The 18,051-nt window shown below is 35.3% G+C and overlaps 5 protein-coding genes across 10 annotated transcripts in view; 2 read left to right on the top strand and 3 right to left on the bottom strand.

The window, feature by feature from the left end:
• Positions 1-2,258, bottom strand: part of LOC124407660 (E3 ubiquitin-protein ligase HERC2) — a 26,109-nt gene extending 23,851 nt beyond the window's left edge. Inside the window, exons 1-5 of the mRNA XM_046884018.1 lie at positions 2,074-2,258; positions 1,266-1,557; positions 884-1,084; positions 398-605; positions 66-323 (exon numbers count right to left, since the gene is read on the bottom strand). Coding sequence (XP_046739974.1) covers positions 66-323; positions 398-605; positions 884-1,084; positions 1,266-1,458 — 860 coding nt within the window. The 5' untranslated portion in view covers positions 1,459-1,557; positions 2,074-2,258. The remainder of the gene's footprint in view (positions 1-65; positions 324-397; positions 606-883; positions 1,085-1,265; positions 1,558-2,073) is intronic.
• Positions 1-8,923, bottom strand: part of LOC124407665 (multifunctional protein ADE2) — a 12,408-nt gene extending 3,485 nt beyond the window's left edge. Inside the window, exons 1-7 of one of the 3 annotated variants that reach the window (XM_046884047.1) lie at positions 8,770-8,923; positions 7,983-8,306; positions 7,396-7,739; positions 6,874-7,149; positions 6,350-6,494; positions 5,877-5,884; positions 418-420 (exon numbers count right to left, since the gene is read on the bottom strand). In XM_046884047.1, the coding sequence (XP_046740003.1) occupies positions 418-420; positions 5,877-5,884; positions 6,350-6,494; positions 6,874-7,149; positions 7,396-7,739; positions 7,983-8,306; positions 8,770-8,779 (1,110 nt within the window). In that variant the 5' untranslated portion in view covers positions 8,780-8,923. Of the gene's footprint in view, positions 1-417; positions 421-4,865; positions 5,600-5,823; positions 5,885-6,349; positions 6,495-6,873; positions 7,150-7,395; positions 7,740-7,982; positions 8,307-8,769 lie in introns of those variants that run through there. The other 2 variants (XM_046884046.1, XM_046884048.1) reach the window with 2 other exon arrangements.
• The window catches only part of LOC124407663 (amidophosphoribosyltransferase-like), a 15,810-nt gene extending 274 nt beyond the window's left edge, over positions 1-15,536 (top strand). Inside the window, exons 1-8 of one of the 4 annotated variants that reach the window (XM_046884043.1) lie at positions 9,867-10,021; positions 12,111-12,330; positions 12,482-12,774; positions 12,953-13,193; positions 13,876-14,109; positions 14,192-14,319; positions 14,432-14,653; positions 14,739-15,536. In XM_046884043.1, coding sequence (XP_046739999.1) covers positions 12,126-12,330; positions 12,482-12,774; positions 12,953-13,193; positions 13,876-14,109; positions 14,192-14,319; positions 14,432-14,653; positions 14,739-15,011 — 1,596 coding nt within the window. In that variant the 5' untranslated portion in view covers positions 9,867-10,021; positions 12,111-12,125 and the 3' untranslated portion in view covers positions 15,012-15,536. Of the gene's footprint in view, positions 1-9,866; positions 10,022-11,441; positions 11,450-12,092; positions 12,331-12,481; positions 12,775-12,952; positions 13,203-13,875; positions 14,110-14,191; positions 14,320-14,431; positions 14,654-14,738 lie in introns of those variants that run through there. The other 3 variants (XM_046884040.1, XM_046884042.1, XM_046884041.1) reach the window with 3 other exon arrangements.
• On the top strand, positions 2,403-5,194 carry LOC124407664 (xaa-Pro aminopeptidase 3-like). The gene is made up of 4 exons (XM_046884044.1): positions 2,403-2,672; positions 2,935-3,885; positions 3,999-4,361; positions 4,465-5,194. The coding sequence occupies exons 1-4, from the start codon at positions 2,621-2,623 to the stop codon at positions 4,632-4,634; spliced, it is 1,536 nt and encodes a 511-aa protein (XP_046740000.1). The 5' UTR covers positions 2,403-2,620; the 3' UTR covers positions 4,635-5,194.
• On the bottom strand, positions 15,198-18,051 carry LOC124407666. The gene is made up of 3 exons (XM_046884049.1): positions 17,692-18,051; positions 16,945-17,203; positions 15,198-16,860 (listed from the first exon to the last, which is right to left on the bottom strand). The coding sequence occupies exons 1-3, from the start codon at positions 17,851-17,853 to the stop codon at positions 16,031-16,033; spliced, it is 1,251 nt and encodes a 416-aa protein (XP_046740005.1). The 5' UTR covers positions 17,854-18,051; the 3' UTR covers positions 15,198-16,030.

Here is an 18,051-nt window from a genome sequence, read left to right as displayed (position 1 = left end):
TATCTACATTCATTTATCATTTTTCTTTTAGCGCTGGCAGGCATACATATGACTTGCAAACTCACCCGGTAACTACCTGTCTTAAAAATTTCGCAGATCTTTCAACGACTTCCAGCCAGACTCTTGATACATTTGATTCATCAAAAAGAGTAGCTTCCGGTAAAGACTGGAGCGCCTCGAGCGATTCAGTTAATAACTCGCTGCACAGGTCAGCGTCTTCTCCAGAGCGCCACGCACGACGTAAGAATGCAAATGAAAAGTTCAATGCTGCTCGTGAACCAACTCTAGCAAGACCTACTGTAGCTTTTTCAGATGGTTTAATGCTGAAAAATATCGAAAGTATTTAGGAGTTAGGAACCCTGTCGTCTTCATTTGAATTGTTTCATTTTTTACCTACGTTTTTTGTGCTTTCACCACAGTCTTCAAAGTATTTGCATCGCTAGTTTCTTGCGGTTTATAGCGAGATAAAGCTGAAAAGTATCTTCGAGCAACCACCAATCGTTGCTTTAATCTTGTGGCAAAAAGTGTACTGTTAGCTACTTCGTAGCAACGATTTCTTTGTTCATCAATAAGGGATTCGATACACGTGACCAAATCAGCAGCAGCTAAAAATTAGTGCCATTTGTAAATAGTTTATATTAGACTTATCACAAAACCGAGTTTTCTGATGGTTAAATTCTCTAGAAAGTATAGTTAGACATTTCGAAATTTAATGTATTGATGTTTCTTCTACCACATATAAAGGACGAGTTCCTTTACACTAAGGAAGAATACTAGAAAGAAAATTTTCACCGCTGACTCTGAAAGTTTCGTCCTTTTTTTTCCGCTAATTGTACATTATAGATAATAAAATACTGGCATTCCCATAATTATGTCCACTCACAAGGCTGAGGTCCCCACAGCCATGAATCGATTAAACTTTGTGCTGGTATGGGTTTCTCAGTCATTGTAGCAGTTAATGCTGCTTCCTCAGCATCTATTTTTTGGCAAGGACCACAGTTGCATCCACTTTGCGGGCCACAAATACCATCGCAGCAGAGGCATGATAATACCCTCAAATTGCAGTAATAATGCCCACTATCTCCTATTAACACATTAAATAAAATTGGTTATTACTGCTCAACAGATGTATGTTGGTACTTTCATACCCTGGAAGAATTAATTTAGTATTTAATTATTGTACAAATGAATCTCTCTCTACCAAACTTCATTCACATATTTATTTGGTACATTCAAATGGTATTAAATGACATTGAATGTCAAACCTTTTCTAGCCGTAACTCCGGCTGAATTAATAAGACCATCACTAAATGATCCGATGATTTCTCCATCGCGTACCATTTCATTCCAAAGATCAGCAAGGCCATCGCGACAAAGGGCACGTTGCAGATCCGTCTTCAACCACTTGTGGTCCAAACGAATTTCTGGTCTGATCCCTATGTTAAATTTTCCTGCCATGTTTCTTGGTGGTGGAATTATCTTTCACCTTCAAATACTTCACTCCAAGTCCATCGGCCAGTAAAGCTGTAAACATGATTGTTGACATGAGAAGTGCGGCTGCAAAACTATACGAATACGAAATGAGGTTGTATTTTCATTCTCATTGGATATTAAGTAGCTAGAATTGCTATATTTTCTTATTTCTTTCTAATAAAAATAACTGAAGAAGGATCGGTATATAAAAATTCATCAATGTATCCAGTTTAAATTGAACAGAACAAGTAAGTTTGAATTACTATTAATCAGATTTGATAAGGAAGCAAGGAAATTATATCGTTCAGTGTTATAAAGTAATTATTAGTAATTGACATCACACGTTTTGCCGACACGCCTGTATACCGTGCATACACATAGACGATGCACACATGTAACAGCTGCATATAGCAAATCCTCACAGATGTCTATGAAATTTTGGAAGTATACCAGAAACACAAAAATAGTATACAAAATTAGTATAAGATTGACAAATCACAATGGAGTTATATGAGATAATTGCTATTGAATAACATGATAATGTATAACATTGGCAAGGTTATGATACGAAAGGAGCATAAAAATTCGAGTCGTACTCACTGTTCGTGGCATTGTTTGAAACGATTCAAGGTTCATATTTTTTTACCAAGCACAATCACTTTCAAATCCCGTTCTTGAACGTTCAATACTCATCAATTACCTTTTCCAGTTTTATTATACTTTATATTGTGTTTTTTAAATCAACTGACAGTTCCCTTGTTGTGAGCGGGGCCATGAGACGATTGTAGCATGCTGACAGGCTCGGACGACCCACTCCATATTTCGCAGCCCTTATATCACCGAAGTATAGTTTTTACAATTTCATAGGAATTATGGATTGTCTTACTTCGTTAAACATATTTTAATTACAAAATGAATCGATGGTTCGTGTATTGATTGACCTGGAACGTAAATATTTACTGTTCTGCAACTGTGTAGTAGCACATACGCTACGGTTCAACCAATGAAAAGGCAGGATACCCGGAGCAGCCTCAGAAAAAATTTCGTCTGCCTTTTCGGAAGAAACACATCCCCGTATTGTTTTGCTTAGCAAAATGATACATTTTGTTTTTTCTAAATTTAATAGCCTAACAATTAGACTGTGAAAATGTTCTGTACATTTGGCAAATATGTTCTAAAAGGATGTACCAACAAATCTGGTAAGTGCTCATTTCGCAATGCATTCATTCCAGTTACTAACTCCTTTTGAATTTACGGGTTATGTCGCGTATGTTACATATGCCTTCAGTGGAATTAAATATTCACATAAAATTTCACGATACAAATCCCCCTGTCGTATATTTCGTTCCTACGTGGAACCTATTACGAAAGTTCAATGCTCAATCGAATGAAAATGCAAATAAACTTACTTTGCACATAACCCCGGACTACATTAGGTCTTTTGACTGTTATTTTCCGCAGCTTTAGGTCACCAGATTCTCGTGAAACACTCCACGAACACAAAAGCATCGCAAAATTTGGCATCAACACTAAACCAAAATAGAAATTGCCTGCAGCCTAGGTATGGCCAACCAACAGCGGTAACCCATCCCTACCTCATTAGGGAAGGTGAATTACTACCTGGTATACCGCTGAAAGATTTTAAAAGACGAAGGAATTGTTTGATGGAAAAAGTTCTTAAGGATGCATTTTTAGCTAAGATTTCAGCAAATCATATTTTAATTATACCGTCAGCTAGCAAAGTTTACATGTCAGAAAAGATACCCTACGTATTTAGACAAAATACGGATTTTCTTTACTTTACTGGGTGCCAAGAACCGGACAGCGTTTTAGTAATGACTTCAAAAGGCGATAATTGTTCATCCATTTTATTTGTACGGAAGAAAGACTCGCACTCGGAGTTGTGGGATGGTCCACGGACTGGAGTTGAAGCAGCTCTTGAAATGTTTGGCGTAGACCAAGCCCTTCCCACTTCGGAGTTTGAGAGTTATGTAAAATCTTTTCTTCAAGAAAATAAGAATACTATTGTCTGGTACGATAACACAGAGATAATACAACCCGCACTGCAAACAAAACTGCATATATTTTTAAGCCAATCTACTAAACAGGTATTCGATTCGCTTAAAACGTTTATACACGAAATTAGATTGATCAAGACACAACCTGAGATTGAACTCATGCAAAAGAGTTGTGATATCGCTTCCACAGCCATCACAAAGGCGATTGAAGTATCAAAACCTGGTGTAACTGAGCATCAGATATTTGCTACTGTGGATTATGAATGCAGAATGAATGGAGCTGAATATCTTGCATATCCACCTGTCGTGGCAAGTGGGAACAATGCAAATATAATTCATTACATAACAAACAATCAGATTGTTAATAATGGCGATATGGTTCTCATGGATGCTGGTTGGTAAACATAGGAATTTCATTATACCATGCTTTGTACCTAATTCAAATTTTTATGCTCATGTAAAAAACTTGTATACAAAGTTAATTATTGAATGTCGTGTTGCAAATAGGTTGCGAGTATCATGGTTATTCATCAGATATAACGCGTACGTGGCCAATTAATGGCACATTTACACCTCAGCAAAGGATTTTGTATGAAATCGTACTTGATACACAGAAGGAATTGATAAATAAATTACGAGAAATGCCTACATTAGATCACATATTTCACAAAATGTGTCTCTTGATGGGACAGAGACTACAAGAAGTTGGATTGATACCTAAAACATTTGTTCAGGATAAGCTAATGTCCGCTGCATATTCCTACTGTCCACATCATGTGAGTCATTACTTAGGAATGGACGTTCATGATACTGGAAGAATATCACGGTGCATCAATGTGCAACCTGGAATGATTGTTACTATAGAACCAGGTAATGTACCCAACACTGGACGCAGCATTTGTTATTCAGTTTTCTACAAATTATAACGCACAATTAAGATAAGTTTGGCCTAACTAACATGGTATATTTACAGGTATTTACGTTAATGCAAGAAACAAACTAGCACCTGCAGAATTTCATGGGCTGGGAATCAGAATTGAAGATGATATTTTGATAACAAACAACGGTCCAGTTATTTTAACGAGACATTGTCCGAAGGAAATCGCAGAAATTGAGGCGTTAGCTACCAAAAATCAATGCTAGCAAAGATTTGCATCCTAAAATGATTATAATTATATACATTCGTACGTTGCGTATGTATTGTATGTCATCTACTTAGGCATGAAAACTGAGCTCTTTTATATGTTGAAAGATTAATGAAAATATATTTTACACCTTAATCAATCATATATCAGTTGTTATTTTAGCCACAACATGATACGCCAGCAGATTTCTTCTCAAAGTTCACGATTGCTTCAGTATGATACTCGCAAATTGTTTGTAACATAGTAATTTTATTTTAACAACCGCACAATGTAAATATGTGATAAAAATTCAGGAGCTTACATTATTATTCAAAGATTTGTCTTAATGGAAGCACTCTGATATTATAAACTTGCATCCAATATAAGACTACTAGTAAAAATAATAACATCGCATACACCAGTACAGCTATCATAAACATCTACGAATTAGGAAGTAATATGCCAAAGGGAATTAATGTGCTCAAGTTAAAATTACTATAACATGAGATTCGAATCGGAATTCATACTTAATCTGATGAATGCAATAACAGTAAAGCAGAATGGTAGTGTAGCACAATTCGTCAGAAGAAATGATTGTGCTTTGCTATTATACAATTTAGATTGCTACATAAAAAGTACAAAATTCACACTTGAAACAAAAGATGATTAGCAAGTAGGAAAGGAAATCTGGAAAAAAAAAACTTGCTCGTTAACAGAAATTGTTTTCAATTCAGCTGGAATGTTTTCCGATTAGAAGATGTAGCTATCAAGATATGAAAGTAGAAATATTATTTAGTATAAATTTGTTTCTGTCGATTTATAAGCTGAGATTTCGGAGTTTCTTGTCCGCCTTTTTCAGAGTGACAAAGTTTGTAAGTTGTTTCACTCTAAGACGCGACCAAACAAGATGATCGTGCAAAGCATGAATTTGGGCTGCTGCCAAAGCTGCACTCTCTGGATACAAAACTGTGGTACAACCAAGTCCTGCAATTAAAAACGGAGATTTTTTTTTTGATATGATAAGCTAATGTCCGCTGCATATTCCTACTATCCACATCATGCGTGTCATTACTCAGGAATAGACATTCATGGTACTGGAAGAATATCACGTTCCATCAATGTGCAGCCTGGGACGATTTTCATAAAGTAGTTTTTTTTTTTTTTTAATGCGATAAATAAAAAATCAAAACAATAATTTGATAAGTAGTTTGAGACTGTGAAAGGAAACTGAATAAGCAAATCAAGAATACCATGACGGAACAAGTATACCTAGACGAGCAACCTTTCAAGAATGCTAACAAAAAAATGATTTGTGTAATATAATTATAACATAAAAGCATATAAAGGCAACACTGAAAAGATTGATGCCTTTGTCAAATAATTTGATACGAATTTTTGTTTGTGAGGTAAAGCTCTACTGAGCCATCACTTATTCCAGTTGAATCAATAATTTCGTGGATAATTTATCAATAGCTCACATATGAAATTTTTCTTCTCCATATTTGAGTAATCACTTCTAAAATTTATTGATATTTATTGATCCTATAACGTGTATATTTAAATCAATCTAGTAGAATATGCTATACCTGTATTTCAGCTACAAAGACAATTGAAGGGTGTAGGCTTTTTTGTATACAGACCATAATATTTTTAATCCAGAAATGAATATGCACTTATATGTTGTACTAATTTGACAAAGACAGAATTGATAGATTAAGAGAAATGGAAACTTACCAGAAGGTACGTTAAGCGATGACCATATATCTTGAGAAACGTTGTCAGGCTTGACCGGAGGACAATTAATGACAGGGAAGGGAGTATTTCCAGAGAGAACTGGGCCCAATCCATTACTTCTCCCCGCTACAGCCACTAGCACCACCTCCATAGAAGATATGATAGAGATAAAATATGCACAAACAATGTTTCTTGTTATTGCTATTTGCTTTTAATATTAGCTGTCTTCACAGATTACACTATCTCCGAATGCAACCAACTCAATAATTTCTTCTGTGAAATACTTTCATTTGAACACGACTGATTCTTTCAACTTGCGCATATTCTGAGTCACTCAAATTTTCATTTTGTTATACGATCAATGTCTTTCTTAGTTTTTGTTATCTCCAGATTGGCTCAGGAAGAGATAAACTCCTTTAGATCATACGGATGTTGTAAGAAAATTAGGATAAAAAATAGGTGAAGGTCTTTTAACATCAAAATTTTCACACAATAAATTATAACTTCTGCTGTATTAGTATTACCTTCTCTCCACTTCCTTCATACTCTGCAAGTATGCGGAGTGTTTCTTCAGTGGCTTTATGAGCACTACTAACACGAAGCTGAGGTCTCAAGCCTAAAGCCATTGCATGTTTGGCAATTTTCTGACAATGTTCTTCATCAGATGGCGAACCCATCAGTATTACAACCAAAGAACTTGGTGGTGGAACAAGATGATCTAACTGATTTGCTATCCACTTGAAATTTCGTTTAACTGTTTCTAAATCAGCTTGCGTCACTGTTGTCAAATTCCTGTAAACCTAAAACATATCATATTTATCCTATTAATGGTCGTCACAGATTTTTTTTTAATGTTATTTTACATTCTAAAATTTTATAGATTTCAAATATCAAATTTAAATTTGAACTAGTTACTTTACTTTCGAAAATCCTGCTGGTTACTGAACCAGTTAGAAAGAATCATGAAAACATGCTTACAATCAAGATTAATAAATAGAAATTTCACTTAATTCCCAAACTGCCTGCGTACACATAATGCTTTTCACCTGTTTATCCTTCATAAGCCTTTTATCACCGGATGGCCAAAGTCTCCAAGAATCACTGTCAATAACATCAGCTACCAGAATTTCACCGTTATTATCGACACCAAATTCAATCTTCATATCAATAAGGGCACAGTCTCGTGTAGACCACGCTTTTTCCAGTACTTCAAACACAGTTATAGTTGTATGCCTCATAATGTCAACCTCATCTTTGCCAATTAAAAGGTTGTTTACTTTAAATTGGGCTGATATTATTTGCTCTTCAGACCACTGGGGATCATGATTAGCATCATCTTTGAAAAACGTTTCTTGAAGAGGCGGATTGAACCTGTATCCTTCTGGTACACCTGAATTGAGAAGGGAACAAAAATGTGCTTTGTTGAACATCAATCATGGTAAAGTTTAATACCAGGTACTTTCATTTGCACCCTAACAATAAGAAAGTAATGGGTCCAACAAGTTTTTGAAATAAGTGAATAAATTTCATTGGTTTACAAAAACCACAAGTGATGAGAAGTGAAATAGAATCACATCAGTTGGAAAATTTCTAAAAATGTATTCAGAACCTCAGTGAGAATTGTTTTATATACCTGTTTGCCTTCTGATGAAACTGCCAGTAGCCAATCGTCTGGTAACCCATTCTATGGGAATCATTTCACATTTTCTAGATATAGATGCAGTTTCTCCAGCGATTTGAACAAAAGCTGTTTTTATTCCAGCCTGGTTCAGTAATTCGAATACTTTAGCATTTGTTGCATTACTTATAGCTGCCTTCCCTTCCAAGTCATGAGCCTTCACTCCATCTCCAGCAGTAATGCGATCCTTGTTTTGTAGCAAGCATAATTCTGGATTATCCACTAAATCGTAGACCTGTTTTGTCTTACCTTCGATGATCAGCTTACCAAGCTTATAATCTAAAACATAGTAATACGATTTAATTTCAAACCAAACTCAAGTGATAATGTAATAATCAATTATTAATGATAAATTGTCTTGGCAGAAGAATGCAACTCTCGTCTTTCATGTATGGATTGATGGAGCTGAACTATATCAATGCCAAAGAGTAGGGATTATTTTGATCTATGATATTAGAGAACGATTCGTAAAGAATAAGTGGAGAACCAGTTTGGTGCGCTTTAGATATGGATAAATTAAATGATCGAATTATGTGGTCGCCACGTTAGAATGCATGCGCGTGTGCGACGGTGAGGTACAGTCGAAACAAAAAGTCTGGGATGGTGGCGCCGAATTTTCATTTACTTCTTCCTCATATTAACGCGGTAAATCTCTAGTCTTCATTTTGTATACTTTGTAAGAAGGTAAATCCGCTGAAAGACTTGCACGAAGTAATTCAATTAATACAATTTATAAACTCACTATGAGACATAATGATTCGCCTCGAAGCGTTTGGATCTCTGCTGAGCACACAGTTACTGCAACACGATTGCCGAAGCGCCGGATAGTCGTCGAATACTATCGTGTCAACTCCCACCAACGACCACAGCGTGATTGGCTCGAATTTTGCGTTATCGTCAATCCGACGTCAACATGTATGAAATTGGCTGATACCCCCTGCCGAGAAAATATACGTATAATCAATTTTTATTTACCGGCAAGCCAAAATTGAAACTATAATCACAGGACTACGTCACGTTTTTTTTTTTAGTAACAGTCACGTTAACCCGATTACTCCAAAGCCCCTGAAATTCCAACATGACACGTTTAACCATACAAACAAACGTATTGATATACTTACAGCCGTGGGGTAGCGATACGTTTTAGCTGATGTAACCACGCTTGAAATTTCGGGAACAAAATTATTGAACAAGCGCTCCCATTAAAATTCGAGATTAAGAAAATCACTAATTGTATCCAATCTAATTGTGGGTAAAACTCGAATCTACCATTTAGTTTTTTCGACGCAATAACAATAGTTAAACAGTGGAAATTAAAACTCTGGAACTATACAATTCCAAAAATCAGAATACTTCAATCTTTCCTTGCGAATGGAATTTTTTGTTGCAGAAAATATCAATATATCATGATGAATTTGAATTACTTCGGATTTCAGGACAACTGATTAACCAAAAAATAGCTGAAACGAAATATCGGCAACAGATAACAACTTTGGCAAAAATTCATAATGGTTATAATTTTCCATTAAATATAGCATACTCGTCTGTTCGTTCGCATAAAAACTGTATTTCGTTGATAATTCATAATTAGAAATGTCTATAGAGATAACGTAAATCAGAAAACATCGTATATACTTAATTTACGAGCTATAAATCGACATCTGATTTGTTTACAATATAATAATAAATGGTCGCAGATCAGTAGTATTGTATAATGAAATGTTTGTCAAGATTCGATCGTTGCGGTTGCTGTTGCTTCATTGATTTAGTTTCCTGCGTACATGTGACAGCGGGCGATAATTGTCCTTGCATGTAGTATAAAAGGAGATAAAATAATATAATACGTACGACGACGGAGGAGGTTGGCGCGAGATACCCCTCCACTCAAAAACTACTTCCCATTGGTCTTTACGGATCATTCTAACCCACGCGAGCGCCTGGCGTGCACGTTCGTTTTGGCGCTTTGGTAACTGCATCGCATACGCCAAAATTTCGTGAGTATATGAATTAAACTATCCACTCATGTATTAGCGAGTAAGAAATATTACTTCTTCATCAAGTTAGGCTGATTTTCCGCAGCTAATTCATGAGCGAATACCATGACTCGAATTTGTGCGACGTTATATTTATGTCGCAGCACGAATTCGACACGCGATTCGGCAACAGGTGTCCATTGAACGTTCTGTACCGTCCCATACGAAAGTATGATCTCATCAATTAATTTCCCCATAACCTAATCAATTCCGGTCTGTTTTATCTAATATGTACGAAATATCAATATCATATTTCTACTTCGCATTATGTTTCGGTATATTTCTGCAGTAGAAAGGATACCGTATAATGCAGGAAAAATAGATGTTCACGTTGCGGAATAATCTAGTACACCATATAGTATGGTCAATTTTTTTTTTTTTTAGTGTGCTCACGCCGTTACTGATAGCTTCGACTCACAGTTTTAAACAGTTAAAGTAAATAGTTTACAACGTTGGACTTGGGTTTACCATGTGAATGTTACCAATACTTTCCACGTCACGTGCGTGACTTTAACCTCACGGATTTCGCACCACGTGCGTGTTGGGTGTGCTTGTCATTAATTACATCATGTCTAGATCTAGATATCTACTGTTACCAATTTACAGCTTCAGAAAATCAAATTAATCGTTTATAGCTTAAGTGCTTTATCGTACAGTGGACACATAATGATACATGTTATACGCAATCTGTAACCACTAAACGCGATTGCGTAGAAATTGATGTTATAATAAAAATGATGATAATAATAATATGATGATTGTTCGAACTAGAACTGTCGCAGTTGTTATTATGAGAATTTAGAAATATATTCACGTAAAATCACGCAACTGATGACAATTATGCATATCACTTCAAATATCAGTTAATATTACAAACATGATCATGAGTAACCATGTTCAATTCTTGATATACATTTTACGAAAATTTCAATACTGTAATTAGTGATAATTAGTGGTTGAAGAAGTTATAATCATAAGGTAGATGATAACAAATGCTGGAACATATCTGGACTACATGTGTCGTCAGTAGAGTATTATTCCACATAAAATGATGAAAGATATTGTGAAATTACAAGAAATTATGAACACATATGTGATAAAAAATAAAATAGCAAAGATGCCTTTGCAGAGGTCAAGAAAATACACAAGTTGCTTGATAATGGTGCGGGATAATTCACCATCACCAGGGGGTCTCGTTATCGGAATGAAATGTACCAACGCTTCAAGTTGTGATTTTGCAACTGCTTTTTATGCATTCCGCATTATCAAAGATTCTGTTTGTCACTTACAGACTGTATATGACTTACTTTCTTGCAAATTCATATTTCAATTAATTCATTTGCCACTTGCGTATGGTCAGTTAAATTATCTGGAAATCGTAAAATTTTAGTCTGATAAATAAGGAGTTTAAAGAAATGCACAACAAGTTAGTGTAGCAACTTGAATATGAAACAGTAATATGTAACAAATTACAAGAATACTAAAGAATATTTGAATTTCTACTTATTTAATAATTGATTTTTCGAACAATAGATTTGTTTCATCTTTTAACATATGTATTCAGTAGTTTGGAGGAGATGTGATCAAATGATAATAAAGTACACCTACAATAAAATCTTTCGAAATTTTAACTCTCAAAATTATCCAAGAAACTGAAGATTCGTTCACCAACAACAAGATGAATTTCAAATACTTGATAACTCTAATGAATTTATTGAACCTACGCACTTCCCTGTTTTTTTTTTTTTTTTCAACAATTCTTTCATTACGCAAAACTCTGGTTTATATTTGAGGCAGCTCAAGCTGTTTATCTTTCGACTTTGATTCCTCTGTTTACAAGTATGTGGAAATTACGACATACATAGCAAATTATGCAATTCCTGATCAACATTGTCAACACTGACTTTGTGCTGGTAAATTTAAATGTGACTAACGTCTTATACTCATCAATTATATAAGAAATAAATCTTTTGAAATTCGCCATGCACATGATAGTTTCAAAAGTGGATTTACCCATTTCATTCACAGACAGGAAATTCTTCATTCACAGAATCATAGATTAAACATGTCCTGCAATGGGCTTCAAGACGATTGCACTGACGCAATGTCTAGGCTTGCTGTGCAGACTAGACAAACAAAAAGACCTCGTAGCAAGGGTGAAACACGCGGGCAAAAAACTTCCGGATTAACACACGAGTGTGGTGTGTTTGGATGCATTGCTGCTGGAGATTGGCCGTCACAAGTTGATGTGGCACAAGTGATTTGTTTAGGTAAATTCTCTATCTAGATGATGTGAGCTGCAAAGCTAATTACACCTTGAATTATTTCTGATCGTTGATAAGTTAAGAAACACCTTGACCGTACTAAACACTCAAATAATATTTAATATTGACGTGTTCATTGAGTAATTCTTTATAACAGGACTTGTAGCCTTGCAACACCGAGGTCAGGAAAGTGCCGGCATTGTGACGAGCAAGGGCCTTTGCGCAAAATCATTTCATGTCCACAAGGGAATGGGAATGATTAGTAATATTTTCAATGATGAAAATATCAGAAGATTGCGAGGAAATCTCGGAATAGGCCACACGAGGTACAGTACAAGCGCAGCAAGTGAAGAAGTTAATTGTCAGCCATTTGTTGTTCACACCGCTCATGGAGCACTGGCTGTTGCACACAATGGAGAGCTTGTAAACACAGAATCTCTCAGAAAAATGGTAGGCTCCAATTTTTCTCTTAAATTGTGCCATTATTAGTTTAATATAAGATTAATAACTTGCTTTTCATTTCTAATATTTGCAGAATTTGTCATTCAAGCTTCCAAGACTATTAAGCAATTTACTGACAAATTAATCACAAAGTTGAATTACGTTACCTTTTTTCTTTATCTTACAGGTACTCAGCCGAGGAGTTGGATTATCCACACATTCTGATTCGGAGCTGATCACACAAGCATTGTGTCTCAATCCTCCTGAAGGCGAAATTAGTGGACCAGACTGGCCAGCACGGATTAAACACCTTATGCAATTAGCTCCACTATCATATTCTCTGGTTATTATGCACAGAGACAGAATCTACGGAGTGAGAGATCCGTATGGAAATCGACCTCTGTGCCTGGGAAAGATCGTCCCCATCGGTAATCTTGGTGGGTGGTGGTGTAGAATGCACGCAGTTTATTGTAGATATTTATTCGAACCATTGTCCTTCAATTTAACACCAAACATACCGGCACTTTGGACTACTCGTGTAATCATCGTTTTAATAGCAATGTTCATATTTTGAAATGCGGCGTATTTGCGGGCTGAAGAGAAAAAATGTCCGTAAGATTGTTTTTGTTCCATTCCCCAGACCTTAACCAGTCTTTTGAAATATTCCTCAAGTGTAACCCGATAGAAATATCTAACAAATATCTCCATAGTTTTGTCATATGTTTAAGTAGACTATATTAAATTAAATGAAAGTTCAAAGATTAAGTAAGGAAGTCCATGTTGTATATTGATCTCTAGTATTGGTTTGATGCTTTGTTTGTTAAATATCTCAATAGAGGCCTGAATTTGAAGAGCATGCACAATTCGCAATCCCATTTTGCATGTTTGTACCATTTACCAAAAAGAAGTGTTTAATTTATAGAGGATTTTCCTCAGCCTACTGCGGATTGTTAGTTTTGTTGTAGAGTATTCAATTCCATCATTTTCGAATTTGCTGTACAAATAATTAACTTCGTTATTAATTAACACAACGATAATGCCACATGAAACTTATAATTGTATGCCTAATACGTGTCAATAAGAAATGTTAATTTACTTTCCCTTCAACAGCTAATGAATCTGATGACGATGACGAGGCTGATGGTTGGGTCATATCATCTGAGTCTTGTGGCTTTCTCAGTATCGGTGCAAGATATGTCCGGGAAGTTTTTCCAGGGGAAATTGTCGAATTAACCCGTGAAGGAATTAAAACAATTGACATAATAGAACGACCGGATAAAAAGCCACAAGCATTTTGTATATTTGAATATGTGTACTTTGCACGGAGCGACAGTATTTTTGAAGGTAAATAATTTTTTTATTATCCTTTGTTTTTGCAATCATAAAGAATTCCTAGTCTGAAGTTTTTTTTATTCTTTTGTTCCAGGTCAAATGGTGTATTCCGTTAGGATGCAGTGTGGAAAAGTATTAGCCCTGGAATCTCCAGTAGACGCAGACATAGTTAGCTCAGTCCCAGAATCAGGCACAGCAGCTGCGCATGGATATGCCCGACAGGTAAATAGTGATTCACACAATGTTGTATATCACCCATCAAGACACAATAGTTTTGAATCCATTGACAGGTGTCACGATTTATTTTCTGTTAAAATCGCTTCTTGTTTTTCAGTCAATGATACCCTTTGCTGAGGTTTTGTGTAAAAACAGATACGTTGGCCGTACGTTCATTCAGCCAAGCACAAGATTGAGACAATTAGGAGTGGCTAAGAAATTCGGTGCACTATCTGCAAATGTTAAAGGAAAGAAACTCATATTAATTGATGACTCGATTGTTAGAGGCAACACAATTGGCCCGATTATCAAACTACTCCGAGATGCTGGTGTTAAAGAGGTATAATTGACATGTATATGTGGTAATAAGAGTCTTCATATTATACTCTGAACTGGATAAATGTAACCTTGAACATTTTTTGCAGGTTCATATTAAGATTGCGTCTCCACCTCTAAAATATCCGTGTTACATGGGTATCAATATACCCACACGAGAAGAATTAATCGCAAATAAATTGGACAGTATAAAATTGGCCAAACATGTTGGTGCAGATAGCTTGACTTATCTATCAGTTAAAGGGCTTGTTCAAGCAGTTAGGCATGGCATGGATAACCGAGATTGCAGTTATATCGGACATTGTACTGCATGCTTAACGGGTGAATATCCGGATGAATTACCTGGTGACTTAGATTGGTAGACACTGCCACTAAAAAATTACGTACACCATATTTCCGCCAGCTTTGATAGAATTTTTGGAAAGTTACTTCGTTCAATAACTTTTTTCGTGATTTGTCAATTTGATAATTTATATATGACCTAAGCATCGAACAATGTTTTCCAGTTTAGGTATTTGATACAACAGCGCCCAGATTTTTGAGAATCATTAAGTAAGCAGGTGTAATGCTGAGTAAAATATATCATTTAGAATGTAGATATAGTTGATTATTTAATTGTAGGATTAAAAAAGATATATTGTCATACTATAGTGATCTCATTTGATCTGATTGAATGTACTGTCTTGTATCAATTATTATGCGCTATGGTATTAGCTATCCAGAGGCCTTTATGTAACATACATATGTTTACTAATACTCACATTGTAAATTACTTCTAGAACCATACTTTTATAAAGTTTGTGTTTAACATTTAACGGTACGTAATTTGTACTCCATATCAATTTGTATATTACAAAAATGAAAAAATATATTACGTCATTTGTTAACGATATTATGATTCTTGTCCAAATAAAATATTTTCACTCTTATACTGGTTAATGCGCACCAAAATATTGTACGCCGTCTATTGAAAAATAGGTATAATTATTAACTATGTGTCTGACAAGAAATTGTCCAGCATCAATTGCAAGAATAAAATATAGAGAGCGAGTTTAATTTGAGTCAATGATGAACGAATAGGATTGATACCGACGCATTTATCTATTACTTGTGGAATGCGATAGTCAGAATAATTGGTTACAAAGGAACTTCTACATCGTATTACTTTCTAATTCAGATTTTCGTTATGAAATATTTCTCAAACAATGTTTAATACCATTTCAATCGACGTATTCACAGCTTCATCAAAATCCACTTTCCAAATTCTTTCAACTCATAACATGTTCATTTGCTGAGCACTTTACTTTTGCAAGTCCGAGTGCAATGATGATTGATTTTTAAATTGTCATGATAACATTATATGACAGTGATGAACGCTATTTTAATACGTGTTGTTTCCCGAATCTTGAGGTGCATTAACATGATGCTGGGACTTGAGGAACTCATCTTTGTGTGCCTTGAGCCTCCTTGAAATTTCTTTCATTTTAGCTTCACGTTTTGCTTGTTTTTCTAATCTCTTTGACATTGAATTAACCAACTTTCTACTCATACTTGATTCATCAGCTGCTCCTGAAGTGTTTTCATCACTATTATCCTTTTTGTGCGATACCTCCAGTTTACCTGTAACTCGAATTTCGTCACTGTCCGACTCTACTACTAATGAACTAACTTTACTCGTTTCATCTGAACTATGGATCATTGTTTGAGACTTTTTTGATTTCGGCGCTCTTTTGTTCGGTTTTTTAAACACAACTTTTGACTTTGATTTCGACATTGCTTTGGTTGACGATTTCTTTTTTTTCATTGAAGCCAACAAAGGCATGTCAAGATGAGTGTGTTTAGATGTTGAAGGGCCAGGATCTATTACCGTCAACTTTTCACCAGGTTTTATCTTCCAACTTTCTTCAGCTGTGTCTACACTTGAGTCTAATTTCATTACTTTATTCAATATATTTGAAATATCAATATCTTCGGACTCAGAGATATGTGCAGCAATGTTTAAGGTGGTATTCTGAGACTTGGATTGCGAAGGTGCATTGTTTGTGCCTTCGATCGTTTTTGACTTATAAATAGCGAACGGATTATCATCATCTGATTCTGAGTCAAGTTCAATTCCTTTTAACCGTTTTTCATCCCTGATTTGTTGCTTTTCTAAGTAAATTTTTAATGCTTCCATTCTATCTTCGCGCATCTTCTCCCAGAATTGAAGAGCTGTAATATTTAAAAGATGAATAAGTATAATATCATTACTATAAATATAGCTCAATTCTCTATTCTTAATCAACGTTACAGTACCATCGTCTTGGTACTTTGATGGAACACCAGCCTCTTTGATAGTACTTATATTAGGCAGGCAATACAAATGATCCGAGTCTCCTAAGACCTCAGTTCGTTGCATGGTGAATACCCTTTCCATTTTCAACAGCTTCCTAGTTTTGGCAAAATATTTCAATGTTGCGGGTGTTTCAAAGGCAGGATCATCTACAACCGGTGCTTCATCTTTTTCAAAGAACATGTAAGTTCCCACCGCATCGTGATACGTGCCTTCATAAAACTGTAAGATCATCCACTCAGGTCATTTCACACTCATTTGACAATTTCTAACAATTACAGGCATGCGTAATTATTTATATATTATGTAACAATTTGAGAAGGTAATTTCATATTAATATTTTCCTATATTCTTAGCTCTAGGATTCGGCTGTAAGAATAACAATTTTTGAAACTTTTGATAATAATCAGTTTTTTTTTTAAATTTTTGATAACACTTTTCGATCCAATTCATATCAAATATCCACTGTGATTTTTATGAGAGTCTATCAAAAATTCATCATCTGTAGACTCATAGGAATAATTTTCAGACTGGATGGATTAAATTATTGAATTAACATTTAAATTTTACTGTTAAAAATAATTCATTAACCGGTTTTCAAATCGTAAAAATTTATCCCCCTTTTATATGATGTACTGGATTTTCACTAGACTTCATACAAGTCGGGAGTGAGATTTGTAGTCAACTTTATTAAAGGCGTAACACTTTACCTTTCCGTTGATTTGCATGATCGGATGGTCTGAGTCAACACCGATAATATCGAGTTGAAGTTTTTCATTTTTAAATACGCTGCCGTCAACGTATCCCTCACATTCGACGTAAACTAATACTTCACTTTCATCTTCGGACAAGCAGCTTTCATCATCTGACATGTCTAACCTATTTCCTATTCGTATAATTCGGTTCTAACATCAACTAAAATACGTATCAGATTTGATCACCTCAATGCCACTGAGGTAATCAGAAAATGCGGATCTCAATCGAAACAGTACATTTCAATATCAAGGTACAAATAAAACAGGATGAGAAAATGAAAATACCTCTATTTGAAAATCAACACTGGCACAGCG

This window comes from Diprion similis, chromosome 6 (assembly GCF_021155765.1).
Source record: "Diprion similis isolate iyDipSimi1 chromosome 6, iyDipSimi1.1, whole genome shotgun sequence".
Lineage (NCBI taxonomy): Eukaryota > Metazoa > Arthropoda > Insecta > Hymenoptera > Diprionidae > Diprion > Diprion similis.
Note: the sequence above shows the minus strand (reverse complement) of the source record. Positions and strands in the feature narration are given on the sequence as shown.

Coding starts and splice junctions, on each gene's coding strand:
- LOC124407664 (XM_046884044.1), top strand. CDS start 2,621: ATGTTCTGTACATTTGGCAAATATGTTCTAAAAGGATGTACCAACAAA. Junction 2,673..2,934: donor AGGATGTACCAACAAATCTG/GTAAGTGCTCAT, acceptor TATTTTCCGCAG/CTTTAGGTCACCAGATTCTC. Junction 4,362..4,464: donor GATTGTTACTATAGAACCAG/GTAATGTACCCA, acceptor GTATATTTACAG/GTATTTACGTTAATGCAAGA.
- LOC124407666 (XM_046884049.1), bottom strand. CDS start 17,853: ATGTCAGATGATGAAAGCTGCTTGTCCGAAGATGAAAGTGAAGTATTA. Junction 17,204..17,691: donor TCATGCAAATCAACGGAAAG/GTAAAGTGTTAC, acceptor ATGATCTTACAG/TTTTATGAAGGCACGTATCA. Junction 16,861..16,944: donor ATCAAAGTACCAAGACGATG/GTACTGTAACGT, acceptor TAAATATTACAG/CTCTTCAATTCTGGGAGAAG.